Source organism: Sus scrofa, chromosome 6 (assembly GCF_000003025.6).
Source record: "Sus scrofa isolate TJ Tabasco breed Duroc chromosome 6, Sscrofa11.1, whole genome shotgun sequence".
NCBI lineage: Eukaryota > Metazoa > Chordata > Mammalia > Artiodactyla > Suidae > Sus > Sus scrofa.
Window position 1 is genome coordinate 127,953,527 of NC_010448.4, and position 19,184 is coordinate 127,972,710.

Below are 19,184 nucleotides of genomic sequence, written 5' to 3' on the forward strand. Positions count from 1 at the left end.
AGGATATGACCACCTTTCCAACCCCTGCCTCTCTGCCTTCCAGAGCTTCATGTCTGGGGGGACCCCTGCTCGGCCTTTGGGCAGGAGTGTCCATGTAGCCAATGGATTGCTGAGACCTCCCACAAGCACATTGTCGCCTTTGTAGAACTGAAATGGCAAAATCACAAAAGTAAGATGAAAGGACAACAAAGAGGAGAAAAAAAAAATTTTTTTTAAGCAAGAAAGGGGAAGTTCCCTTGTGGCACTGCGAGTAAGGATCCAGCATTGCCAACATATATAAACTGTAGGTTGCAACTGCAGCAAGGGTTTGATCCCTGGCTTGAGAACTTCCACATGCCACAGAGGCAGCCAAAACAAAACAAACAGGAAAGGAAAGCTGCACACCCTGAGAGTTTTCCTGCTCCTCCTGGTTATGAGGCTGCATGTTCTTCCCTGGTGAGAAGGAGCTGCCAGGGCCCCAGGGCAGCCCAGGCAGAGCACCCCTCCCCAAACCAGTGAAGAGAACCATAAGCAGAAATGCAAACTCCACCTGCAATACAATCAGGAGAAAGCAGAAACTCCAAACAACCAAACAGGTGGGAAGGCCACCTGAGCAAAGTTGAGCTGAGGGAGCCCAGAGCCAGGAGCCACCTGCTTCAGGCCCCCTTGAGAGGAAATGGTTAGTTGGAGCTTCTTCCCTCCTACCCCCTTTTCCCTTCACGAGGACTGGTGTGACTAAATTTTGTGAGTCACCAGCCAGGAGCTGCCACAGGTCTGAGCCTGGTTTGCAGGAAGTGCCTAGCACTTGCAACACTCACTGCCTTGTTGGGAATTGATTGATTGCTTTGCCACTTTTTTCTGGGAACTTAACTTTCCAGAAAGTGTGGAAGACGTCAGTGACAGAACAGCAGAGTGTCCAAACATTTTTAAATATCTTCAGGGAATTCCTGTTGTGGCACAGCAGTAACAAACCCAACTAGTATCCATAAGGACGTAGGCTCCATCCCTGGCCTCACTCAGTAAGTTAAGGATCTAGCATTGCTGGGAGCTGTGGTGTAGGTCCCAAACGCAGATCCCACTTGCTGTGGCTGTGGTGTAGGCCAGCAGCTGCAGCTCCAATTCAGCCCTGACCTGGAAACTTCCATATGCCACAGGTGGGGCCCAAATGAATTAAAAAACAAATAATAAATAACAACTTCATATATAACTACATATATAACATTTAATTTATCCATTCATTTGTCCATCTACAGACCCTTGGGTTGCTTCCTCCTTTTGGCTATTGGGAATAACACTGCTATAAACATGGTGTACAAATATTTGTTCAAGTAACCGTTTTCACTTCTTTGTGGTTTATACCCAGAAGTGGAATTGATTCATATGGTAAATCTGTGTTCGATTTTTGGAAGAGTTGCTGTACCATACTTATTCTCGCACTTCTGAGGAGGGGACTAGGCTTCAGACTGCTGGGAGGCCCCAAGGCTTGCCCCCCACCCCCCAGGGTAGTCCTGCACCATCTCCATCAGTTCCACCTGGGAGACCCCTCATCCACCTAGCCCTCCTGCCACACTCTGGAATGGGGCCTGGGCCTTTGTTTTCACAGGGGAATCCAATTCTGAAGCAGCCTGCTATGTACATCAGATGCTAATCATCCTGGTCAGACTGTTGAATCTTGAACTGAAAGATAACCTCAGGCTGGTGGGCGGCCTCCCAGAAACCCTTCTGGAGAAGAGGGAAGCAGTACAGGTGGAGACAGGCCAGGGCCTCCTTCTGCATTTCTAATTCCAGGTCCCGTGGGTGTGGGCCCACCCCAAGCTCCCTGCCTGTTAAACATTGTCTGTAATTAAAAATGAGGAAGGCATGGCTCATGTGGAGGGTGTGTGGGGTATGTGGGAGCCGAGAAGGAAACTGCACCAGGACCCAGGCTGCCTTTTAATACCCGGAGCCCAAGGTCCCAGGACGCTCCAGACCCTGGCTTTGCTCTGTCCAACTTGGACGCCTGCACCCTGTGGAGCAGCTGGTGGACATAACTCCTCAGGCAGCTGGGCAGAGCTGGGAGGGCAAAAGTTCCAGAACCGACTGCACCATGCCTGAGGGAGGTGGGGCCCAGTGCCCAGCAAACACTTCCAGAGGCTGGAACCTTCTCCACGAACATGCCCAGGCTTCAGCCAGGCCCTCTTGGTCCCATTGCCCCTCTTGCCAGGCAGGCTTTCCTGCTGTTTGCTTGGCCACACCTTCTGCCTGGGCTGGGGAGGGAACACAAAGACCCCCCCACCTACAGAGACACACAAACCCCTTACCCCTCCTCTCTCCTTCATTCTCTTCCATTCCTCTCACCTCCCCACAAATCACCTCCCCTCTATTCCTCTCTCTTCCTCTAATAGTATTCAGTATCTTATAATAACCCATAATGTAAAAGAATCTGAATGTATATTTAACAGAAGCATTTTGCTATATACCTGAAACTAACACAATATTGTAAACCAACTGACTTCAATAAAAAGTTATTATTTTAATGGTTATATTGACAAGCAACTCACATATATATGAGATACAATCCACCCATCTAAAGTGCACAATTGAATGATTTTTAATATATTCACAGGTTTGTGCGACAGTCACCACAATCTGGTCTTAGGATATTTTTGTTCCCCAAGAAAAAAGTCCTTAAACAGAAACAGACTCAAAGATTTCAAAAGCAAATTTATGGTTACCAAAGGGGAAAGGATTGGGGGAGGGCTAAATCGGGAGGTTGGGATTAACATATACACACTACTATATACAAAATCAATAAGTAACGAGGGCCTACTGCATAGCCTACAGGGCCTACAGGGAAATCTATCCTATACTCTGTGATGGCCCATATGGGAAAAAGAATCTGAAAAAGGAGTTCCCGTCATGGCTCAGCAGTTAAGGAACCTGACTGGTATCTATGAAGACAAGGGTTTGATCTCTGGCCTTGTTCAGTGGGTTAAGAATCCGGTGTTTCCATGAGCTGTGGTGTAGGTCGCAGACACGGCTCAGATCCCACGTTGCCATGGCTGTGATGTAGGCCAGCAACTGTAGCTCTGATTCGACCTCTAGCCTGGGAACCTCCACATGCCTCAGGTACAGCCCTAAAAAGACCAAAAAAAAAAAAAAAAAAGTAAAAAAAATCTGAAATAGAATGGGTATATGTAAATGTATAACTGACTCACTCTGCCATACACCTGAAGCTAACACAACATTGTTTTTTTTATTTTTTTATTTTTTTAATTTATTTATTTATTTTGTCTTTTTTTGCTATTTCTTGGGCCGCTCCCGCGGCATATAGAGGTTCCCAGGCTAGGGGTCCAATCGGAGCTCTAGCCACCGGCCTACGCCAGAGCCACAGCAACGCGGGATCCGAGCCGCGTCTGCAACCTACACCACAGCTCACGGCAACGCCGGATCGCTAACCCACTGAGCAAGGGCAGGGATCGAACCCTCAACCTCATGGTTCTTAGTCGGATTCGTTAACCACTGCGCAACGACGGGAACTCCAACACAACATTGTTAAGTCAACTGTACTCCAATAAAATTTAAAAGGAGAAATCCCTTAATTATAGCACAGAATCTCCCCTTCCCCTTCCTCTACTTCTTGTCTCTATGGATTTGCCAACCTGTGTTGGTTTTTTGGTGTTTGGCCACACCATCAGCATGTGGAAGTTCTCGGACCCACGTCACAGTTGCAACTTGTACAACAGCTGCGGCAATGGCGGATCCTTAACCCACTCAGCCTCTCAGGAACTTCTGGATTTGCTAATCTGGACACATCATATGAGCAGAGTCCAACCATATGCCTCATGTGCCTAGCCTCTCTCACTGAGCATTCTGTCCCCAAAGTTCCTCCACGTAGTGTCACACATCAAGGCTTCATCCCTTCCTCCGCCTGAATAATAATATTCCATTGTGAGGAGGGACCACATTTTGTTCATCCATCCATCTGTTGATGGACATTTGGGTTGTTTCCACCATTTGGCTATTGTTAATAATGCTGCTGTCAACATTTGTGTACACGTTTTTGTGTGGACATATCCTGTTATTTCCTTGGAAACATACCTAGAGGTGAAACTGAGGTTATAGAGTAACTTTTTTTTTTTTTACTTTTGTTGAAATACAGTTGATTTACAATGTTGTGTTAATTTCAGGTATACAGCAAAATTGTATGATTCAGATATACATATATATATAAATGTACATTCTTTTATTAGATTCTTTTCCATTATAGGTTATTACAAGATATTGAGTATAGTTCTCTGTGCTCTACGGCAGGTCCTTTTTGTTTATCTATTTTATTTTATTTTTGTCTTTTTTAGGGCTACAGCTGAGGCATATGGAGGTTCCCGGACTAGGGGTCTGATCGGAGCTGAAACCGCCGGCCTACGCCACAGGCACAGCAACACGGGATCCAAGACGAGTCAGTGACCTACACCACAGCTCACAGCAACACCGGATCATTAACCCACTGAGGGAGGCCAGGGATCAAACCCTCAACCTCAGGGTTGCTAGTCGGGTTCGTTAACCACTGAGCCACAATGGGAACTCCAGTTATCTATTTTATATAGCGTAGTATATATATTTTAATTCCAAACTGTGGTGTAGGTCGCAGACACGGCTCAGATCCCACGTTGCTGTGGCTAATTTATCCCTCCCCCCCTCCCCCTTTGGTAACCATAAGTTGGTTTTTTACGTCTGTGAGTTTATTTCTGTTTTGTAAAATAAATTCATTGGTATCTTTCTTTTTCTTTTTCTTTTTTTTTTTTTTTTTTTTTTTTTGTTGCCTTTTTAGGGCCACACCTATGGCATATGGAAGTTCCCAGGCTAGGGGCTGAATTGGAGCTGCAGCCACCAGCCTACACCACAGCCACAGCAACACCAGATTCAAGCCACATCTATGACCAAAACCACAACTCATGGCAACACCAAATCCTTAACTCGCTGAGCAAGGCCAGGGATCAAACCCAGCATTGTTGCAGCTGTAGCACAGGTCGCAACTGCATCTCCAATCTGATATCTGGTCCAGGTCCTAACCCTAATCCTAACCCTAACCCTAACCCTAACCCTTCATGGATACTAGTCAGGTTTGTTAACTGCTGAGCCACTACAGGAACTCCCTCATTTTTTTTTTAATGGTAGGCTTTTTTTTTTTCCTTCTTCTTGTTTTTTCAGCTGCATGGAAGTTCCTGGACCAGATAGCAGATTGGAGATGCAGTTGCGACCTGTGCTACAGCTGCAACAATGCTGGATCCATAATCCACTGTGCTGGGCTAGGGATTGAACCTGCATCCTAGCGCTCCAGAGACACCACCAATCCCATTGCACCATAGTAGGAACTCCCTTTATTTTTTAGATTCTACATACAAGTGGGATCAAACTTGAGCCATAGCCGTGACAGTACTGGATCCTTAACCCACTTAGCCACCAGGGGACTTCTATATTTAATTTTTTATGGACACGCCAGACAGTATTCCACACTGGCTGTACCACTTTAAGTTCCCACCAACTTGTGAGGGCTCCAACTCTGCCACATCCTCAACCACACTTGTTATATTTTTGGCCACCCTGTGACATATGGAGTTCCTGGACCCGGGATCAGACTGGAGCCACAGTAGCAACCTAAGCCACAGCTGCAGCAACAATGGATCTTTAACTCACTGTGCCCAGCCAGCACTCACAAGATGAAGCCAATCCTGTTGCACCACAGTGGGAACTCCTTGTTGTTTGTCTTTTGAGTGTAGCTATTACAGTGAATGTGAAGTGGGTGGTTTTGATTTGCATTGTCCTGATGACTAAGGATGTTGTGTTTCACTTCTTTGCATGCATGGCTGATTCACACACACTCAGCAACCACGTATCCACACGTTGTCACTCGGGTAGGTTCCTGGGACATTGAAGTGACTCAGATAGGCACAGCCTGCCCCACATTGCTTTGAGTCCAGAGGGCCAGAGGGGTACAAACTTGTGAACGAAGCGGGTATATGCTAAGAACAGGATCCTGGGACATCACCCATAAAGTGACCCACAGGCCACCATCCAGATAGGCCCAAAGGGAGGGAAAGTTGCTGTCAAGTCTTCCATCTAGATCTTCAATAAAATCAGAATCCAGATGCAAGTGTTGTTAGTGTGTGGGGAGCTAGTCACAGAACATAACTATTCTTATTTATTTATTTACTTATTTATTTTTGGCCACACCAGAGGCCAGAGCTGTAACCAGAGCCACAGCTGTGACAGCGCCGGATCCTCCACTAGGGGAGCCACCAGGGAGCTCCAGAACATGACTATTCTTGGTCTTGAAGTTGACCCAGAAATGGGGGAGGTTCAGAGAGAGGGCGGAGTCTCCTGTACGGATGATTACAAGGCCCAGGACCTGGTGTGAAACGAGGCTGTAAATGGATCGCAGCCAGATTCCGCCCCCGCCCCGCAACCCCCCGCCCATCATCCCCCCTTTAAAGAAGCGACAATATTATAAAAAACGCCGGGACACAGTGGAAGGGGAATGTCAGGGGCTAAGGAGGCTGAGTTGATGTGTAATGGGTGCCGAGCTTCGGTTTGGGAAGATGAGAATGTTCGTGGGTGGATGGTGGCGATGGCCGCACAACAATCTTATGTATTCAACGCCACGCTGTGTACTTAAAAACGGTTAAAATGGCAACTTTATGATGTGTATACTTTGCCACAATGGTAAAAGGTCGTGCTCACTCTCGACTCTGACGCAACGAAAACGCAGCAAACGGTGCCGCGCACGCTGAGCTGCAATCGGCCTGGTCCCGCGGTGGTCCCATCCCGCCGGAGAGACAGCGACCCAGCGCCCGGCTCTGGCCTCGCCTCCTCAGCCTCCTCCCGCCGCGCACGGCCGCGCCCCGCCCAGGAATTCACTCCTGGGTCCTCAGCTGCTTGGCCAGTGTCAGGAGCACATCCCGGCCCTCGGACTCTCTGGCCGAGCTGCCGGGACAGAGCCCCCGGGCCCCTGGACCACCCGACCCACCTGGACCGGCCGGGCCCACCCACATGGACGCGCGGGGACACGAAGCCCCCAGTGGGCGCGCGCTGCGCGACGCGGTGAGTGAGGATCCTGCTCCTTCCTCCGGTTCCCTCCCTGCGGGACCCCCACCCGATCCCCGCCCAATCCCCGACTGCACTGTGTATTCCCCACTCCACACTCCGCCCCCCGCCCCCGCCTTCCCAGGGGAGAAGCGACGCCAGCGCTCTGCTAGCAGCTGGACCACCCGGGACGCGGAGAAACCTGCCCTGCGCCGCGGGCCAGCAGTCCGCTTCTCATTTGCCTGAGGAGCTCTGGCGCCAGAGATGAGACAACCAGAGATCAGGAAGCAGCATTTCACGACTCATCAGTTTGTCTTGTTAAAAAGAATTGGTTAGATGTACATACTTGAATACTCATTTTCAAAACAAAACTAAACCACCCCCCGCCCCGACCACCACCCAAGTGAGGAAGAGCTGGAGGAAGAGCTCCAGACAGAGCGCCATGCCATCTTCACCCGTGAAAGTGGATTTGAGGTGGAGGTCCCACCTCTGCTCGGCCCTGCCCTGGAGGTAGTACACAGGTGCGAGGAAGGAGTTAGAAGGTAAATGGTATGAGATTTGAAATCGTAAACCACAAGGCGGTATCCGATATGGCCTCTGCCTGTAACAATAGCTGGTCTTTCGGCATGGCCTGAGAAGCAATTTCTGCAATACCAACCACAGCTAATAAATACGCACAAGTTTAAGGGAGGTGGGAGCTGATTGTTTCAGCTCTTCTGAAGAATTATTTGAGGAACCCAAGGTTAAGAAGACTTTATCTTAGGTTGTCTTCTAGACATATTTTTCTAGATTTTTCTTTGCTTTCTTTCTTTTTCTTTTCCTTTTTTTCTTTTTCTTTTTTCTTTTTTTTTTTTTTTTTTTGTCTTTTTACCATTTCTTGGGCCGCTCTCGCGGCATATGGAGGTTCCCAGGCTAGGGGTCGAATCAGAGCTGTAGCCGCCGGCCTACGCCAGAGCCACAGCAACGCGGGATCCGAGCCGCGTCTGCCACCTACACCACAGCTCACGGCAACGCCGGATCGTTAACCCACTGAGCAAGGGCAGGGATCGAACCCGCAACCTCATGGTTCCTAGTCCCTTTCGTTAACCACTGCGCCACGCCGGGAACTCCTTCTTTTCTTTTTCTTTTCTTCTCATTTTTTTTTTTTTTTTTTTTTTTTTTTTTTTTTTTTTTTTTTTTTTTGGCGGTGCCTTCCAGTTCCCCAGCCAGGAATCCACAGCATCCACCCAAGCCACAGTAGTGACAGCACCAGTTCCTTAACCCACTGTGACACAAGGAAGCTCCTTAGGTACCCTTTGAATGGGAAAACACCTTGTCAAAAATCATGGCTCTCTTCCATGGTGCTTAGAATGTTTTACATCAAAAGTAAGTATAGGAGTTCCCGTCGTGGCCCAGTGGTTGACGAATCCGACTAGGAACCATGAGGTTGTGGGTTCGATCCCTGCCCTTGCTCAGTGGGTCAAGGTTCTGGCGTTGCCATGAGCTGTGGTGTAGGTCGCAGACGCGGCTCGGATCCCGCGTTGCTGTGGCTCTGGCGTAGGCTGGCAGCTACAGCTCCGATTCCACCCCTAGCCCGGGAACCTCCATATGCCGCAGGAGTGGCCCAAGAAATGGCAAAAAGACCAAAAAAAAAAAAAAAAGTAAATATATATATTTAGTTGTCTTATTGTTCATTTTTTTCAGGCAGAAAATCTATTTCAGGAACTTCAAGAACATTTTCAAGCTCTGACTGCAACATTAAACCTCAGAAATATCCTTTTCTATTTCATAGCAAATACTGTAATGCTTTTGGACTATTGAACTAGTGTGGAATATCTTGTGTTGTCTACCATTAGTGGATAATTGTTGACCTAGGACTTTCTGGAGGTTGCATTTGTGCCTTTATATGGCATCCTGATGTATTAATTTCCATGCACAGGTAATTACTTCCTGCTTGACCAGCAATACAAGGCATTTTGTATGGCAAGGGTAAAACACCAGGACACATAAGCAATACATACTACCCAGTGGGGCTTTTCCAGCAAGCTCTAAATAAATCTGGAGAGTGCTCGATAACATTTATTCTCTGCCAGTCAGAAGCCTGCAAATGTATGGGGAAGGTCTCCATCATAGACAGGGTCTGAAACAAGGCTTCTCGCCTTGTTTTGTTTTTTAACTTCAGCAGCTCACTGTTTGATAAGACATGAAACAGTTAGTATAGAATGTTTGTTTCTGGTTAAAGAAAATCCAGATAAAGGGATGCTTGCCCTGAGACTTGCAGAGTGAACTCACTTCACACAATTAAATTTCTTTGCTAAAATGTGTCCAAAGTGTTGTGGAGGGAAAAATTTACCCATAACTTTTGGTCCTGTAGTTGGGTCCCCATGGGAGAAAGAAGATTAATTTTTCCTAATTTAATTTTTTATAACTCAATGAAATTATTAAATTTATACTTGTACAATGATCATCACAACCCAGTTTTATTGGATTTCCATACCACAACCCCAGTGCATCCCCCACCCCCCGAACTGTCTCCTTTGGAGACCATAAGTTTTTCAAAGTCTGTGAGTCGGTATCTGTTCTGCAAAGAAGTTCAGTCTGTCCTTCTTTCAGATTCCACATGGCAGTGAAAGCATTGGATGTTGGTGTCTCATTGTCTGACTGACTTCACTTCGCATGATAATTTCTAGGCCTATCCATGTTGCTAAAAATGCCAGGATTTCGTTCCTTTTAATGTCTGAGTAATCTTCCATTGTGTATATGTACCACATCTTCTGGATCCACTCCTCTGTCGATGGACATTTAGGTGGTTTCCAGGGCTTGGCTATTGAAAAGAGTGCTGCAATGAACATTGGAGTACATGTGTTTTTGCGAGTCGTGGTTTTCTCTGGATCGATGCCCTGGAGTGGGATTGCTGGATCCAATGGTAGTTCTGTGTTTAGTTTTCTGAGGACTCTCCATCCTGTTTTCCACAGTGGTTATACCAATTTACAATCCCACCAACAGTGTAATGGGGTTGCTTTTTCTCCACACCCTCTCCAGCACGTATGGTTTGTAGACTTTTGGATGATGGCCATTCTGGCTGGTGTCAGGTGGTATACCTCATCGTGATTGTGATGTGCATTTCTCTAATAATGAGTGATGTTGAACATCTTTTCATGTGTTTTCTGGCCATCTGTTTGTCTTCTCTGGAGAACTGTCTGTTTAGATCTTCTGCCCATTTTTTTGATGGGGTTGTTTGTTTTTTCGGTATGGAGCTGCAGAAGGTGTTTATCAGTTTTGGAGATGAATCCCTTGTCAGTTGATTCATTTGCCAAGATTTTTTTCCCATTCTGTGGGTTGTCTTTTCCTTTTGTTTAGGGTTTCCTTTGCTGTACAGAAACATTTAGGTTTGATCGGGTCCCATTTGTTTATTTTTGTTTTTACTGTCATTACTCTAGGAGGTGGATCTGAGAAGATGTTGCTGTTCTTTAAGTCAGAGAGGGTTTGGCCTATGTGTTCCTCTAAGAGTTTGATAGTGTCTGGTCTTATATCTAGGTCTTTAATCCATTTGGGGTTTATTTTTGTGTATGGTGTTAGGGAGTGTTCTACTTTCATTCTTTTCCATGTGGCTGTCCAATTTTCCCAGCACCACCTATTGAACAGGCTGTCTTTTCTCCAGAGTATGTTCTTGCCTCCTTTGTCGTAGATGAGTTGGCTGTAGGTGCATGGGTGTAATTCTGGGCTTTCTATCCTGTTCCACTGATCTTTATTTCTGTCTTTGTGCCAGTACCATATGGGTTTGATGACTGTTGTTGTGTGGTATAGTCTGAAGTGAGGGAGCCTGATTCCTCCAGCTCCATTTTTCTTTTTCAGGATGTCTTTGGCTATTCTGGGTCTTCTGTGCTTCCAAGCAACCTTTCAAATATTTTGTTTGAGTTCTGTGAAAAATGTCCTTGGTAATTTGATAGGGATTGCCTTGAATCTGTAGATTGCCTTGGCTGGTATAGTCATTTTGATAATGTTGACTCTTCCAATCCAAGAGCATGCCCATGGTATGTATGTCTTTCCATCTATGTGTGTCATCTTTGATTTCTTTCATCAGTGTCTTATAGTTTTCAGAGTAGAGGTCTTTTGCCTCTTTAGGCAGGTTTACTTCTAGGTATTTTATTCTTTTGGATGCGATGGCAAACGGGATTGCTTCCCTAATTTCTGTTTCTGATTGTTCATTGTTAGTATATAGAAATGCCATCAATTTCTGTGTGTTAATTGTGTATCCTTGACTTTGCCAAATTCATGAATGAGTTCTTTTTTCTTTTCTTTTCTTTTTCTTTTTCATTTTTTTTTTCATGGATGAGTCCTAACAGTTTTCTGGTAGAGTCTTTAGGATCCTCTAGGTATAGTATCATGTCATCTGCAAAGAGTGACAGTTTTACTTCTTCCTTCACAATTTGGATTCCTTTCATCCCTTTTACTTCTCGCTGATTGCCATGGCTAGGACTTCCAAAACTATGTTGAAAAGTAGTGGTGAGAGCAGACATCCTCGTCTTGTTCCTGATCTCGGTGGGAATTCTTTCAGCTTTTCACCATTGAGAATGATGTTTGCTGTGGGTTTGTCCTATATGGCTTTTATTATGTTGAGGTAGGTTCCCTCTTATGCCCACTTTCTGAAGGGTTTTAATCAGAAATGGGTGTTAGATTTTGTCAAAGGCTTTTCCTGTATCTATTGAGAGGATCATGTGGTTTTTATTCTTCAGTTTGTTAATGTGGTGTATCACACTGATGGATTTGCTAGATATTGAAGAACCCTTGCATCCCTGGGATAAATCCCCCTTGATCATGATGTACAATCCTTTTAATGTATTGTTGGATGCTGTCTGCCAGAGTTTTGTTGAGGATTTTTGCATCTATGTTCATCAGTGAAATTGGCCTGTAGTTTTCTTTTTTTGTGGTATCTTTGTCTGGTTTTGGTATCAGGATGATGGTGGCCTCATAGAATGAGTTTGGAAGTATCCCTTCCTCTGCAATTTTTTGGAGTAGTTTCAGAAGGAGAGTTGTTAGCTCTTCTCTAAATGTTTGATAGAATTCGCCTGTGAAGCCATCTGGTCCTGGACTTTTGTTTGTTGGCAGTTTTTTAATCCCAGTTTCAATTTCAGTTCCTGTGATTGGTCCATGCATCCTTTCTCTTTCATCTTGGTTTAGTCTTGGAAGATTGTGCTTTTCTAAGAATTTGTCCATTTCTTCTAGGTTTTCCTTTTTATTGGCACATGGTTGCATATAGTAGTCTCTTATGATCCTTTGTGTTTCTGTGATGTCCATTGTTGCATCTCCTTTCTCACTTCTAATTTTATTGATTTGACTCCTCTCTCTTTTTTCTTGATAAGTCAGTCTGACTAAGGGTTTATCAATGTTGTTGATCTTTTCAAAGAACCAGCTTTTCATTTCATTGATCTTTTCTATGGTTTTCTTCATTTCAATTTCATTGATTTCTGCTCTGATCTTTATGATTTCTTTCCTTCTGCTGACTTTAGGTCTTGTGTGGTCTTCTCTCTTGAGCTGCTTTAGATGTAAAGTTAGCTTGTTCATTTGAGCTTTTTCTTGTTTCCTGAGGTGGGCTTGTATTGCCATCAACTTTCCTCTCAGAATGATTTTGCTGCATCCCATAGGTTTTGGAGTGTTGTATCTTTGTTGCCATTTGCTTCTAGGTATTTTCTAATTTCCTCTTTGATTTCTTCAGTGATCCATTGGTTGTTTAGTAGCATGTTGGTGAGTCTCCACGTGTTTGTGTTTTATGCAGTTTTTCCCTTGTTGTTGATTTCCAGTCGTATAGCGATGTGGTCAGGAAAAGATTCTTGATATGATTTCAATTTTCTTAAAGTTACTGAGGTTTGATTTGTAGCCCAGGATGTGATCAATCTTAGGGAATGTTCCATGTGCACTTGAGAAGAATGTGTATTCTGTTGCTTTTGGATGGAATGTCCTGCAAGTATCTATGAAGCCCATCTGGTCTAAGGCTTTATTCAGGGCCTGTGTTTCCTTTTTGATTTTCTGTCTGGATGATCTGTCCATTGCTGTAAGTGGGGTGTTAAAGTCCCCCACTGTGATTGTGTTATTGTCAATTTGTCCTTTTAAGGTTGTTAGCAGTTGCCATATATACTGTGGTGAACCTATGTTGGGTGCGTAGATATTTAAAATTGTTACATCCTCTTCTTGGATTGATCCTTTGATCATTAGGTAGTGACCTTCCTTGTCCCTTAAAATATTCTTCATTTCAAAGTCCATTGTGATTGTCTGATATGAGTATTGCTACTCCAGCTTTCTTTTGAATCCTGTTTGCGTGGAATATTTTCTTCCATCCTCTCCCTTTCAATTTGTATGTGTCCCTAGAAGTGAAGTGGGTCTCTTGAAGACAGCATATATATATGGGTCTTGTTTTTGTATGCATTCAGCCAGTCTGTGTCTTTTGGTTGGGGTGTTTAGTCCATTAACATTGAAGGTAATTATTGATATGTATGTTCTTATTGCCACTTTATTAATTGCTTTGGATTTGTTTTTGTTGCTCTTTTTTCTTCCCTTCTTCTCCTGTTCTCTCCTCTTGTGGTTTGATGACTCTCTTTAGTGTTGTATCCGAGTTGATTTTTCTTATTTGTTTGTGTATCCGTTGTAGATTTTTGGTTTGTAGTTCCTCTGAAGTTTTGATATAAGAGTGTGTGTGTTTATATATATATATATGAGATCGTTTTAAGCTGTTAGTCTCTTAATTGCAAGTTCATCTCCAGTGTCCTGCATTTGTATCCTCCTCTTCTCATGATTTCTGATTTTGGAGGCATACTTGTGCATGAATGATTTCTTATCTTTACTGCGCACTTCTGCTGGTGAGCCTTGTTATTTGTGGTATTTTTGTGTCTGGCTGTGGCCTTTCCTTTTCTGCCTAAAGAAGTTCCTTTAGTATTTGTTGTAAAGCTGGTTTAGTGTTGCTGCGTTCTCTTAGCTTTTGCTTTTCTGTGAAGCTTTTGATTTCTCCTTCAAATTTGAAGGAGAGCCTTGCTGGGTAGAGTAATCTTGGTTGGAGGTTTTTTCCCTTTCATCGTGTGAAGTATATCATGCCACTCCCTTCTGCCCTGCAGAGCTTCTGCTGAAAACTCTCCCGATAACCTTATCGGGGTACCCTTATGTGTTATTTCTTTCCCCTAGCTGCTTTCAGGATTTTCTCTTTGTCTTTAATTTTGGTCAGTGTGATTAATATGCGTCTTGGGGTGTTCCTCCTTGGGTTTATTTTATATGGTACTGGTTGTGCTTCCTGGATTTGAGTGGGTGGTTCCTTTCCTATGTTAGGGAAGTATTCAGCTATTCTCTCTTGGAATATTTTTTCTGTCGCCTTCTCTCTCTCTTCTCCTTCTGGCCCCCCTATAACATGAATGTTGGTGCATTTATTGTTGTCCCAGAGTTCTCTGAGGCTCTCTTCATTTGTTTTCACTCTCTTTTCTCTTTTCTGTTCTGCATCCATAATTTCCACTAGTCTGTCCTCCACCTTGCTTATTTGTTCTTCTGCCTTCTGTATTCTGCTGTTAGCTGCTTCTAGTGAGTTTTTTATTTCAGTTATTGTATTTTGCATCTCTTGTTGTTTAAGTCCTTTTATCTTGTATCTCTTTGGTCAGTGTTTCCTGTAAGTTATCCATCTTTGCCTCCAGTGTATTTCCAATGTCTTGCACCATATTTAGCATCAACAGTCTAAAGTCTCTTTCCTGGAGGCTGAGAATCTCCTGATCACTTAGCTGATTTTCTGGGGTTTTTTTTCTTTCTGCCTCGTCTGAGTTATAGTTCTCTGTCTTTTCATTTTTATAGCTTTTTGGTGTGGTGACCTGTTTACAGATAATAGAGTTGTAGTCTCTCTTAACCTCTCAAGGAGTGTGTCCCCCTTGTGGCTGAGGTCGGTATGAGGGCTTGCTGTAGGCTTCCTGATGGGAGGGACTGATGCCTGCCCACTGGTAGGTGGAGCTGCTTCCTATCCCTCTGGTGTGTGGGGCTTAGTCTCTGGATGGGATTAGAGGCGGGCTGTGTGCGTATCGGGGGAGGGGTTTGTCTTTAGGCAGCCTGTTTACTGAGGGGTGGGGCTGTGATCCCACCAGGATTGTTGTTTGGCCTGGGGCTTCTCAGCGCTGATGGGTGGGTCCAGATTTTCCGAAAATGGCCACCTCCAGAGAAAGGCATACTGCTGAATATTCCCAAGAGCTTTGTTTCCAATGTCCTTCCCCACAACAAGTCACATTCACCCCTGTTTCCCCAGGGGGTCCTCCAAGAACTGCAGTCAGGTTTGACCCAGATTTCTATGGAGACTTTGCTTTGCCCTGGGACCCAGTGGACATGAAAGTCTGTGTGCACCTTTTAAGAGTGGAGTCTCTGTTTCCCCCAGTTCCGTGGAGCTCCTGCGCACAAGCCCCACTGGCCTTCAATGCCAGATGCTCCAGGGGCTCTTTCTCCCAGTGCCAGATCCCTACACGTGGGAATTGGATATATGGCTCAGAACTCTCACTCCTGTAGATGAGTCTCTGTGAACCAATTACTTTCTAGTCTGTGGGGCTTCCCACCCGGGAGGTATGGAGTTGCTTATAGTGCATAATCATGCCTCCTAACTCTTGATGTGGCCTTGTCTTTGTCTTCTGGAGTAGGGTATCTCTTTGAAGGTTTCTGGTCCATTTGGTTGAAGATTTTTCAGTATTTAGTTGTAAATTTAGTTGTTTTTAGGAGAGAAGTTGAGCTGCAGTCCTTCTATTCTGCCGTCTTAATCCCACCCCAGAAGATTCTTAAACTTGATAAAATTAAACAGTAGGAAAGTTTGTTTGAAACAGAGTTAATTTCCATTATATTTTGATACTGATTAGAGTTTGGTTGAAACATAGTTAAACATACCAGGTGACCTCTTATCCCTGAATACATATCCACACAAACAGAACCAAGTTTTCAGTACTGGGCCATGCAAAGATTAATAACACACTACAAAACTGCAAGGACGTCATTAACTTGCACTGACCTTAAGGTATTAGTACTGTCATCTTTGACCTCCTTGTTTTAAATGCACTACGGGGCATTTCCATCTGACCCCACATCTGACCCAGCAGTGCAGTTTGATGCAGCCTTTGAGGGAGGCTCTGAAGGACTGGGTTCTGTTCTCCTTAACATTGTACTGGAGGAAATGGGAGGTCGTATAGAGGATTTGCAGAAGAATGTCAATGACTTAATGGTGCAAGCTGGGATTGAAGGTTCTGTTAAAGAACAAATGGTAAGACCTTATTAGGACACCAATATGTTTACCTTTTACGTATCTTCTGTTTGCTTTCAACTTGAAAAATCTGATCCCATATTTGTTCACTAAGAGAACTACTGAGTCTGCAAAACCTTCAGGAATAAAAAACATCCACGAATACTCTTTATCATTGTTCCCTTAAAAGTGCAAACTTAAAATAAAAACTATTATTAAAAAGTTGGGAATTCCTGTTGTGGCGCAGTGGTGAACGAATCCGACTAGGAACCATGAGGTTGCGGGTTAGGTCCCTGCCCTTGCTCAGTGGGTTAACGATCTGGCGTTGCCGTGAGCTGTGGTGTAGGTTGCAGATGCGGCTTGGATCCCGCGTTGCTGTGGCTCTGGCGTAGGCCGGTAACTACAGCTCCGATTCAACCCCTGGCCTGGGAACCTCCATATGCCGCGGGAGCGGCCCAAGAAATAGCAACAACAACAACAAAGACAAAAAGGCCAAAAAAAAAAAAGTTGAATTTTATTAAAGTATTTTTCACCTTCGTCCTTCAGATTAGTCTTCAATCAAGACATAAGTCACAATGAATGAGAGATTGGGAATTAACTAGTGGCTTCTGTTTGAGGCTATATGTTCATATAACCATTTAGAAAAGACACGTACCTTAGGCTCTCACCCCATTTCATGACTGGTTCCTAAGGATCTTACCCTGCCCCTCGAAATGCAAACATTTCTTTTCCAGTGGAATTTTGCCCTTCATCTTTTTTTACTATTAAATTTTTACTTTTATTTTTTATTGTAGCCTGTGTACAATATTATGTAAGTTATAGGTGTACAATATAGTGATTCCGAATTTTTTTTCTTTGGTTTTTAGGGCTGCACCCATGGCATATGAAGTTCCCAGGCTAAGGGTTGAATCAGAACTCAGCTGCTGGCCTATGCCACAGCCACAGCAACATAGGATCCAAGCCCCATCTGTGACCTACACCACAGCTCACGGCAATCCTTAACCCACTGAGGGATTGAACCCACATCATCATGGATTCTAGTCGGATTCATTTCTGCTGAGCCATGATGGGAATGCCATGATTCATAGTTTTTAAAGTTTATACTGCATTTACAGTTATGTAAAATATTTTCTATATTCTCCATGTTGTACAAGGTATTCCTTTTTTTTTTTCTTTCTTTCTTTCTTTCTTTTTATGGCCATGCCTGAAGCATATGGAAGTTCCTGGGCTAGGAGTTGACCACATCTGAGCTGCATCTGCAGCCTATGCCACAGCTTGCACCAACACTGGATCCTTAACCTACTGAGTGAGACCAGGGATCAAACAGCACCCTCATGGACACTATGTTGGGTTCTTGACCCACTGAGCCACAAGAACTACAAAGTATTCTTGTAGCTTATTGTATATGTAGTAATTTGTACCTCTTACTCCTCTATCCCTATGTTGTCCCAACCCCCTTCCCTCTCCTCCCTCTCCAGTGATAACCACTAGTTTGTTCTGTGAGCCTGCCTCTTTCTTGTTATACTCACTAGTTGTATTTTTTAGATTCCACATATAAATGATCTCATATGATATTTGTCTTTCTCTGCCTGACTTCACTTAGTATGATTATCTCTAGTTCCATCCATGTTGCTACAAATGGCATTATTTCATTCTTTTTATGGCTACACTGTGTATATGAACGGACTGTGTACCACAGTCTTCTTAATCCGTTCATCTGCCCATGGATATTTAGGCTGTTTCCAGGTCTTGGCAATTGTAAATAATGCTGCTATGAACATTACACAGTGCATATATCTTTTCAAATAAGTGTTTTTGTTTTCTCCTGCACTTCACCTTGAAGAAGCAAATAAATGCTTGGCTTCAGGTCTTGGACTGACTTTGTGTCCATATGACATATTTGGAGACACAAACCTTATTTTATAAAGATACTCAAGCATGTTTCACTGACATAATATCCTGATTCTATGAGCACCTCTCCACACTGTTGATACGAAGTAACATTTTGTCATTAGAAGAGCACATGCTGTTTATTCCCTTCAGTTGTGAATCCAGTCTCCATCTGACCAAAATGAAAATCAGTTAACATTTATGTTTTTCTACATATGAACTTTTCCTATATAAAACTGTTCTAGTAATTACAGAAATTAATGTACTTTTATTGAAAGCTTGGATTCCAGTTTATTTCACATTGATATATAAATCAATCTTCTTTTAATTTTTTTCTTGCAGACTTAAAGACAGACCAGTTACTTGAAAGTGTGAAAAAATGAAAACTGTATTTTTTGGGAAATAATCTACATGTGTTCTGATTTTTAGTCTTTAATTTAAAAATTCATTTTAGTAAAATAAATGTTTTTTAGAAAACAAAGGCAATGCAATAAGAATGTAATTCAGAGGGTGGTTAGCCACTTAACAAAGAAAGTTGTAAAATGGCAAAACATTTTTCAGTGCATACCTAATGTTTGTAAATTATGGAAGAAAAGTATGAACTCCATTAGGTCAATTTTTTTTTTCCTGAATTAAGTTCATATAGCTCTTTCTTAAAAGTATCATAAGCAGTTCGGTGATAGAAGTTGCTCTTCATTCCTATTAAATAATTCCAGTCAGAATTTGGGGGACGGCTGGTTGTAATCTGCCCAGTTCAAGCAGGTTCTGGCAGTATGTTCTCCAAACTAAAGGAAAACCAAAGAAACAGGTGATGCAGGATCTCTGTGACTGCCTCCTGGGTCGCCCTCACCCACTGCACTCCCTAGAGGTAGTTACCAAGGAGATGCACAAGAAACACACCTAAGTTTATTTGGTCAGAGATGCCTTCGAATACTTGTCTAGTTCACCTATCTCTGAGCCAAAGTAAAAGCAGAGCTGTGCTCACCTGAGAAGGGGTCAGTTGTAGGCGCTCATGGTAAAAATTAATATTATTCCT

The 19,184-nt window shown here is 43.8% G+C and overlaps 1 protein-coding gene across 1 annotated transcript; it reads left to right on the top strand.

The window, feature by feature from the left end:
* On the top strand, nucleotides 6,804-18,715 carry HSBP1L1 (heat shock factor binding protein 1 like 1). Its single transcript, NM_001136184.1, has 4 exons — nucleotides 6,804-7,059; nucleotides 8,725-8,791; nucleotides 16,185-16,279; nucleotides 18,491-18,715. Exons 1-4 carry the CDS (start codon nucleotides 7,009-7,011, stop codon nucleotides 18,494-18,496), a joined length of 219 nt encoding a protein of 72 aa, NP_001129656.1. The 5' UTR covers nucleotides 6,804-7,008; the 3' UTR covers nucleotides 18,497-18,715.